This window comes from Lolium perenne, chromosome 5, assembly GCF_019359855.2.
Source record: "Lolium perenne isolate Kyuss_39 chromosome 5, Kyuss_2.0, whole genome shotgun sequence".
Classification (NCBI taxonomy): Eukaryota; Viridiplantae; Streptophyta; class Magnoliopsida; order Poales; family Poaceae; genus Lolium; species Lolium perenne.
In genome coordinates this window covers 213,468,395-213,477,558 of record NC_067248.2, presented here as the reverse complement: position 1 = coordinate 213,477,558, position 9,164 = coordinate 213,468,395, and the positions used below count along the sequence as shown (strand labels likewise).

General features: G+C 50.6%; 2 protein-coding genes across 2 annotated transcripts; one reads left to right on the top strand and one right to left on the bottom strand.

Annotated features, from left to right (window-relative positions):
* Positions 1-5,635: 5,635 nt before the first annotated feature.
* Positions 5,636-8,308, bottom strand: LOC127301876 (tuliposide A-converting enzyme 2, chloroplastic). The gene is made up of 2 exons (XM_051332160.2): positions 7,132-8,308; positions 5,636-5,943 (listed from the first exon to the last, which is right to left on the bottom strand). Exons 1-2 carry the CDS (start codon positions 8,102-8,104, stop codon positions 5,924-5,926), a joined length of 993 nt encoding a protein of 330 aa, XP_051188120.1. The 5' UTR covers positions 8,105-8,308; the 3' UTR covers positions 5,636-5,923.
* Positions 5,937-7,120, top strand: LOC127301877 (probable carboxylesterase 12). Its single transcript, XM_051332161.2, has one exon. It carries the CDS (start codon positions 6,073-6,075, stop codon positions 7,021-7,023), a length of 951 nt encoding a protein of 316 aa, XP_051188121.1. The 5' UTR covers positions 5,937-6,072; the 3' UTR covers positions 7,024-7,120.
* Positions 8,309-9,164: the final 856 nt, after the last annotated feature.

Here is a 9,164-nt window from a genome sequence, read left to right as displayed (position 1 = left end):
TATTTCACTATCTCTTCGCCGAACTAGTGCACCTATACATCTGACAAGTGTATTAGGTGTGTTGGGGACACAAGAGACTTCTTGTATCGTGATTGCAGGGTTGCTTGAGAGGAATATCTTTGACCTCTTCCTCCCTGAGTTCGATAAACCTTGGGTGATTCACTTAAGGGAAACTTGCTGATGTTCTACAAACCTCTGCTCTTGGAGGCCCAACACTGTCTACAGGAATAGAAGCGTGGGTAGACATCAGGGCCTCGGGTTCTGGACATAGACATGTGCAAACAACTTGTAGATACAATCTAAGCAATAAGTATAGAGCTTAAATCTAAGATCATGCCACTCGGGCCCTAGTGACAAGCATTAAACACAACAAGATTGCAGCAACAATAACTTCACAAACTTATATAGATAGACTAATCATAATGTAACAATCCATCGGATCGCAACAAACACAACACCGATTACATCAGATGAATCTCAATCATGTAAGGCAGCTCATGAGATCATTGTATTGAAGTACATGAGAGAGAGAGTACCAACTAGCTACAGCTAGAACCCGTAGTCCATGGGGGAACTACTCACGGAGCATGATGGAGGCGGTGGCGTCGATGGAGATGGCTTCCGGGGGCACTTCCCCGTCCCGGCGGCGTGCCGGAACAGAGATTCTGTCCCCCGAAATGGAGTTTCGCGATGGCGGCGGCGCCCCTGGAGTCTTTCTGGAGTTTCGTCAATTGGTATCGCGTTTTTAGGTTGAAAGGGGTCTTATAGGCGAAGAGGCGGCGCAGGGAGGTGCCTGGGGCCTCCTCACCATAGGCTGGCGCGGCCAGGCCTGGGGCCGCGCCGCCTTATGGTGTGGTGGCCCTCTGGCCCGCCTCCGACTCTCCTTCGGTGTTCTGGGGTCTTCCGGGAAAAATAAGATGTTGGGTCTTCGTTTCGTCGAATTCCGAGAATATTGCCCGAACAGCCTTTTTGGAACCAAAAACAACAGAAAACAGGAACTGGCACTGTGGCATCTTGTTAATAGGTTAGTTCCGGAAAACGCATAAAAACATTATAAAGTGTGAGCAAAACATGTAGGTATTGTCAATAAACAAGCATGGAACATCAGAAATTATAGATACGTTGGAGACGTATCAAGGCGCGGGCCCCTTGGTCGTGCCTAGATGTGGTGTGGGCCCCCTGGCGCCCACCGACCTCGCCCTTCCGCCTATAAGTTGCCTCTCGACGTGAAAACCCTAAATCAATCAGACTCCGTCCACGAAAAGTTTTGTAGCTCCGCTGCAATCGAAGACAAGTTTCAGGGGACAGAAGTCTCTGTTCCAGCACCTTGCCGGAACGGGGAATTGCCCCCGGAGCCATATCCATCGACTCCACCGCCATCTTCATCGCTGTTTGCTGACTCCCATGATGAGGAGGGAGTAGTTCTCCCCCGAGGCTGAGGGCTTTACCGATAGCTATGTAGTTTATCTCTCTCTCCCATGGTATGATCTTTTATGTGATCATGAGCTTTGTAATCTAGTTGAATAAATAGATGTTACATCTATTATGCTACTCAAGTGGTTTCATTATGTGATCTCCGGAGACACCTTGTCCCACAGTGTGAAGGTGACAGTGTGCACACCGTGTGTGTCTCTTAGGCTAAATTTTACAGAAATACTTATAAATTATGGTGTTTGTTAGTACAATATTTGGATGCTCAAAGTGATAGCGTGGGGCGTCCCTAGATTTGGAACGCGAAGTTTAAGGAGTGCTTTTGAAGCCCTACGTGGTGAATTGGTGTTCGTTATCCAGCCGGAGAGTGGTCAGAGTAGCATAGTGAAGAGATGATATTTATGTATTTAATTATAATATTATTGTTGAGAGTATCCACTAGTGAAAGTAAAATCCCTAGGCTTTGTTTATAAGCATTGAAACACCGTTTACAACCAGTCTGCTACATGTTTGTTTGCTGCCATTTTTATTTCAGATTGCAATTATCACTCATAATCACCCATATTACTTGTATTTCACTATCTCTTCGCCAAACTAGTGCACCTATACACCTGACAAGTGTATTGGGTGTGTTGGGGACACAAGAGACTTCTTGTATCATAATTGCAGGGTTGTTTGAGAGGGATATCTTTGACCTCTACCTCTCTGAGTTCGATAAACCTTGGGTGATTCACTTAAGGGAAATTTGCTGCTGTTCTACGAACCTCTGCACTTAGAGGATCAACACTGTCTACAAGAATAGAAGCGTGCGTAGACATCACGGTGGTACGCGGTTTATCCATCTTTGGAACACGCTGCTCGGAGGCAGGGCCTACTGCTGCTTGTCTGAAATTATCTGGGCGCTTTCGCGTTGTTACAATGAGTCGTGGTTGTGCCTCTAGGGCTCCCGGGATCCGGCTTATAAAGGCACCAGGATTTAGTCCTAGCTGCAATACAATTTTTCCTAACTACGGAATATTACATTGTCGTGCACGTCAAGGATCCACCTATACCTAAAACGTCGTACTGGATCCGGCTACCTTAACGAGCCTTGCCGGATCCGACTCCTAGCGTAGGTCGGGCTAGATCCGGCTCCTTATTCCTGGGCTGGACTTCTTCCATCTTGATCAAGAGCAACTAGGCCGCTCGGTGGACCGTATGCCACCACCACCATGTGTGGGCCACCCGGGTTTGCCGGATCTAGGCACTGTCGATGATACACCAATGAAGTATATCCACAACGGTGCCCTTCCTCAGCACTCCCCAATCCCCACCCACTCACTGAACACCACGATCAGCTAACATCATAACAGGGAATACTAGCTAGCTCTTGCCAGAGACACAACTAAACTTGATGTGTATGCGAGAGTGGCAAAAAATAGAAACATTCTTAATTGTCCAGTTTATACTTGGTATACAAACTAACATAGCCGAGATAGACACAGGTGAAGTGATACTCATGACCGATGGGAATATAAAATGAAGTAGGCAAATAAGATACTCCCTTCTGTCTCTTTTAATTGACTCGAATTTAGTACTAGGAAAACATACGACGCAGAACGAAATCAACTTACCATATGAGAAAGCTTCAAGACACCGACCCTTACACTACATCTAGCTAGCTACCTCCAACTACAAAATCAACATCACCATCTAAGCAAACTTGAAGACACCGACCAGACGCAGAACGAAACCACACACCTAGAACCGAGCGTCCAAACTACAAATTAACATCACCTATGAGAGCAAGCTTGAAGATACCGCTCACACGTAGTCATGCAGAACGAAACTACATAGCTAAAATCGAGCAGCCAACCTACAAAACAACCACTATCCGAGCAAGCTTTACGACACCAAACAAATGCAGAGCGAAACTACAAAAATAATGCTAGAAAAATAACGACTCATCAAATAATCTCAGATGCAGCTCCTAAACAACATACAAACTACCGCACCTACTTGTTCAATCGGATGATAAGAAGTTAAGAACCTACATCAACAAATTAGCAAAACAAAACAAAACAGAAAAACGTGTTGCCGTGTTTAACTACAGGGTGCTTGAGATGTAGATCGAGCCATGATTCCATGAATCCACTACTGTATATTCCAAGTGAAATCCCTCCACCAACATCAAACAATAGACGAGAGTATGTCGATCAAAGAAAAAAGGGGGTTTAGGGGTCATAGACCTAAGAAAACAAAATATCAGTTTATTATGTAAATGGTGGTGGAAAATTGATAAAGAAGATGGCTTATGGCAAAAAATTGTACGAGAAAAATATTTGAAAAATAAAACGGTGGTGAACGTGAAACCTAGAGCATCTGACTCACCTTCTTGGAGGGCTTTACTTAAAGTGAAGGATTATTATTTGTGTGGCAGGGGAGTAATTTTGAATAAAGGAGATATTGTGAGGTTTTGGCTTGATCCCTGGGAAGGAGAGGTTTCACTTGCGGAAAAATACCCTGGGCTTTTCAATATATGCCACTCTCAGGAAGAGACCTTTGAACGAGTAGTTGAATCGAATTTTAATGTTCCTTTTCGAAGAAGGTTGACCCCTGAGTTGTTGTTGCTTTGGAATAATATTAAGCTAAATGCAGGGCTTATTAATAGATCTCAGGTTTCTGATGGCATAGTCTGGAAGTTGACTGCGAACAAAATATTCTCGACTAAATCCATGTATCAATATATGGAGAATAGTTTGGCTGGAGCTAATTATAAGAGAATTTGGAAGGCTAAGTTACCCTTGAAAATTAAAATCTTCCTATGGCAGCTTCATTATGATGCCATCTTGACTAGAGAAAATTTGAGAAAGCGAAAGTGGCTGGGTTGCCCAGATTGTAGCTTTTGTGACAATATTGAGACGGCAAAACATTTGTTTTTCTCCTGTGGGGTTGCTAAAGTGATTTGGGGTGCTGTGGGTGCTTGTGTAGGAGCAAAAACATGTCCTAGATCGTTGTGGCAGAGTTTGGCTTGGTTATACGCCTATTTACCGGGAGATGAGAGGTTCTATACTCTGCTTTTGGCAGCGATATGCTGGTCCATTTGGACTATCAGAAATAAAGTAACTTTTGAAAAATATACAGTCAAATCCCCTGAGGTGATCTTGTTTACTATCTGTTCCTTTCTAAATTACTGGGCAGGCCTTTACCAAGCTGAGGATGCAGAGAAGATTAGAGGAGGTGCGAAGAAGTTGATCACCATGGCGGCAGAATTGGCAAGGAAGAACCAGGAGACCCCGGTGCCTGGAATGCTGATGATTGAAGATCGTGATCGTCAGGCTGCTCAAATCTGAAGAACTGAAGTCTAGTAGATGTTGCCTGTTAACCTTTTGGTTTCGAGGGATGTACTGTGTGTTGAACTGCCTTTTTTTCAGTCTTAGTGTTGATAGGTTTTTGCCCCGTAGTAGATGTCTCGATGCCGAGGCATCTGTCAGCGGGTTTCCTATCGATGCAAGGGCGCTCTTTCTTTCCCGTTTCCTTTTGATGTGTTTCGGAAGTATTGTTTGAACAATGTATATTTCCGTTATGATAAGTAATGGAAAGGGGAGTAGCCCGAATTGGAGAAGTGAAATCTCTCCACCAACATCAAACAATAGACGCATGACAAAAAAGGGTAGCACAGAGAAAGGGAAAAGGGACAGAAATTACCCGTCTCGCATCCCGCTAGCTTGCCTTGCGCGCTCGAGATCCCCTGACCTCTTCCCAGATGCACGATGAAGAGGACGGCCATCACCCTTCCGAATCTCCACTAGCAGTGACCGCGGCGTCAACCCACCACCAGACGACGGCAGAGCGTGTCGACGCTTCCCGGCATGACGTGCCCCAATCTCCGTCGGCGAAGAGGACACGCCATCCGCGCACGGCCCGCCCCATCAGCCGGCGGAGCAAAAGGATGCAGGCCAGCACCGCCGCTCCGCTCCATGGATATAGTGCAGCACCGTCGCGCCTCTCCGCCAGAGTAGAAAGGATGCGGTGCATCACCGCATCGACGACGCCAGCAAGGGAGAGAGGAAGCAAGGTGTGGGGAGAATGAGAGGACGACGAAATTCCGATAGGATAAATGAGAGAAAAAAAACAAATGAAATGAAGACTAACGGCAACAACCGCGTGGACAAGACAAAACTCAATAGGGCTGCGCCAAGATTTGTGTAAACAATCGGATGATCCAAAAAGTAGTTATTCGCCAATTGAAAAACAGCTAACTATTTGTTAGGAAAAGTGTATTTCTTTCCAAGGTTGAGATGAGCACGAAGCATCATCCCGTAAGTTTGTTATATCTCTCCATTTCCCACTTTTTTCTGTTTTCCAAGTATACCTTTTTTTTTCTTCATAATGTCAGCCCAACAGGTTGAATCTCCCAGCTTGGATTCCAGCAAAGCAATATGCATGTTCTACCACACACTGTGTCGTCTTCTTCAGTTCAGCAAATTTAATTGTTTTTTTCGGATCTGAATCACGCCCATCTCTGCTCGGCTGTCATAGGGACAATAGGTTCATTAGTTTAAGACGAGTAGACAAAATTGCCTTCCTAATCACGAGCAACTCTGCAAACCACACTCACTCAGCTCAGCTCAGCTCAGCACAGCACAGCACAGCGCGGCCATGCCCATGGAGTTGCCCGCAGTCACCGACGAAGTAGCGGTGGACTGCGACGCCTTCCGCATATACCGGAGCGGCAAGATGGACCGCCTCTGCCGCCCGGCGCGCGCGCCCACGGGGCTCGACCCGGCCACCGGCGTCACCACCAAAGACGTTGTCATCGACGCCGGTACGGGCCTGTCCGCGCGCCTCTTCCTCCCCGCCCGCTCAGCAGATCCCTCCAAGAACACGAAGCTCCCCGTCCTCGTCTTCTTCCACGGCGGCGCCTTCCTCATCGAGTCCGCCGTCTCCCCTCAGTACCACGGCTACGTCGCGTCCCTCGCCGCCGCGGCCGGCGTCCTCGCCGTCTCGGTGGAGTACCGCCTCGCGCCCGAGCACCCGGTGCCCGCCGCCTACGACGACGCATGGGCAGCGCTGCGGTGGGCGGCCGAGGCGCAGGACGAGTGGGTCGCGGAGCACGGCGACGGCGCGCGCCTCTTCCTCGCGGGCGACAGCGCCGGCGGCAACATGGTGCACAACGTCCTGATAAGGGCGTCGTTCGAGCCGGCGCCGAGGGTAGAGGGCGCGATCCTGCTGCATCCCTGGTTCGGAGGGAACACGGCGGTCGTAGGCGAGGACGAGGCGATGGCCAGGGACATGGCCGTGGTCTGGGAGTGCGCCTGCCCCGGCGCGGTGGGCGGCGCGGACGACCCGAGGATGAACCCGATGGCGCCTGGCGCGCCGGGGCTGGAGAACCTCCGCTGCGAGCGGATGCTGGTGTGCGCGGGCCAGAAGGACTGGGCGGCTGCCAGGGGCAGAGCGTACTACGCGGCGGTGACCACGAGCGCTTGGCGCGGCGGCGCGTCCTGGGTCGAGTCGGAAGGAGAAGGGCACGTCTTCTTCCTGCAGAAGCCGGACTGCGCCAACGCCAAGGAGCTCATGGACCGTGTCGTCGCCTTCATCGCCGGCCACTGAGCAATAAACGGCCGGCGGCCAGCCGTGGCACAGTCGAACTGAATCCGATGCACATGTACCCGGTGATTTACAGAGTAGACCTAATGTTACAATCCGACGAACACCTACCCCGGTTGATGAACGACGCAACAGCCGCCATTTCCTTCGCCGCTTTCTCCGCCGTGACGGAGCTGGTTCTCGCTCCGCGTTTCAGGAGGTAGTACAGGTGCTCCTCGCCCTCAGTCTCGTACAGCGCAGCCTCCTCCCCGCCCCACGCGCTGCCCCTCAGCGCCTCCACGTACCTCCGTCCCCTGTCCCTGGCGCGGTCGAGCTCCGCCGTCGTCACCAGCACCCGGCGGCACCCGAGCGCCGCCCACGCCTCCGGCGGCATCGCCAGCGGGTTGGAGAACGGGTGGTCGATCCCGTACTTGCCGGCGCACAGGCACCGCCAGATGCTCTCCGATCTCGCCGGGATCGTGGGGTCCGTGCCTTCCGACGGCAGCGGGGCCGTGCCCATGAACAGCGGGTGAAGCAGCACCATCCCTTCGACTTCGACCCGCGCGCCACCTCCCTTTCCGGCCCTCATCACCACGTTGTGCGCCACGTTGCCGCCGCTGCTGCTGCCGGCGACGAAGAGCCTCGTGGAGTCGCCGTGGTCGGCCAGCCACGGCTCCGGGCCCCCGGGAACGCAGCTCGCCGCTGCCCAGCGGAGCGCGGCCAGCACATCGTCGTAGGCGGCCGGGATCGGGTGCTCCGGGGCGAGGCGGTACTCCACGGACACGGCCACGACTCCGGCCGCGGCGACGAGGGCGTTGACGTAGCCGGTGTACCTCGCGGAGAAGGCCGACTCGGTGACGAAACCGCCGCCGTGGGCGTAGACGAGGACGGGGAGCTTCTGGGAGCTCGAGACGCCCTTGGGGAGGAAGAGCCGCGCGGCGAGGCCCGTGGCCGCGTCGATGAGCACGTCCTTGGAGGTGACGCCGGTGACGGCGTCGGTGCCGGCGCTCTTCCGCGACGTGCCGCCGAATCGCTGGACGCGCCCGCTCTTGTACACGACAAGGAATGGGTAGAAGTCGATCTCGATCTCCTCGTCCGGATCCATGGCGTACGGCCGGGAAGGGAAATGCGCCGGACGGCTAGCTGGTTTGTGGCGGAGTGCTCCAGTGATCGAGTTGCTGTCTCACCCAGGTGTTTATCGACGCGACGTTAAACTATTTTCAACTCCACTCCCGGCCATATCTTTTTGTTTCCAAAATGGCGTCATATATAGAAGGAGAGAAATAGTTTTCCCGAATTCTATTTCCTGCCTGGGCACCACCGTGTCTTAGGCGGTGCCTTTTTTTACATCTTTAATCTGGGATGTGATTATGCAAACAATGAAATGAATGACACAGTTACATCTTTCTTTGTACTTTACGGATTTTAATACTTGAAAGGTGGTCTTTTGTTCCGAATGTTTGCAAGTGATAGCGACGGCTCTGTAGAAGGGCGTCGGAAGAAGGTGGGAAGGAGTGAGGGACTAGACGGGGGGACCTGTGTGCATGTGGCGGTCATACTCTTTTTGCGCAACGTGGGGACCCGAAATTTGTATTTTGGGAAAGTACTGAACAGTTGAGCACATAGTTTTCTATATTTGGGTGGGGCACTCCCTAAGATTAACCAGTGCCTAAGCACTCCGTAGAAACGTCCAATAGTTTTACAAGAAACCGAGACGGCTGCGAACAGCTACCACGGAGTAACACAAATTTGAGAAAGAGAACACATATTACGTGTTTGACCATCAAATATGCAAGCTGGAAAGCTTCGTTGAAAGTCACAGATGTCTATTTTGCTGGTCCACAGGTTAAGTTGAAAAAGTCAACCTTGCGACATCTTATACATACAAGATTGATAGTACCGCTAGCAAAAGACCGACCTTTGAAAAAGCCCGTTCGTTTGGCGAGGAGCGCTCCCATGCCAACACTCGTCGCACGCGTAGGGATCTCAGTGAGCATACTTTTGCGTTTGGTTAGTTAAATATAAATATAGTTACGGGTATCTGAAAGTACAACTATAGCAAAATTATCGAAGTACAACAAATACAAATACATCCCTAGTGAAAATGAAAATACACTAAAATGCAATCTTGTTGAAACAAAATTACACCCGGTAGGACCAGAGTG

Bases quoted from the DNA above. Each gene is read 5' to 3' on its own strand.
- LOC127301877 (XM_051332161.2), top strand. From the start codon at position 6,073: ATGCCCATGGAGTTGCCCGCAGTCACCGACGAAGTAGCGGTGGACTGC.
- LOC127301876 (XM_051332160.2), bottom strand. From the start codon at position 8,104: ATGGATCCGGACGAGGAGATCGAGATCGACTTCTACCCATTCCTTGTC. The intron at 5,944-7,131 runs GTAGGTGTTCGT...TCCCTATGACAG, and splicing joins TGCGTCGTTCATCAACCGGG to CCGAGCAGAGATGGGCGTGA.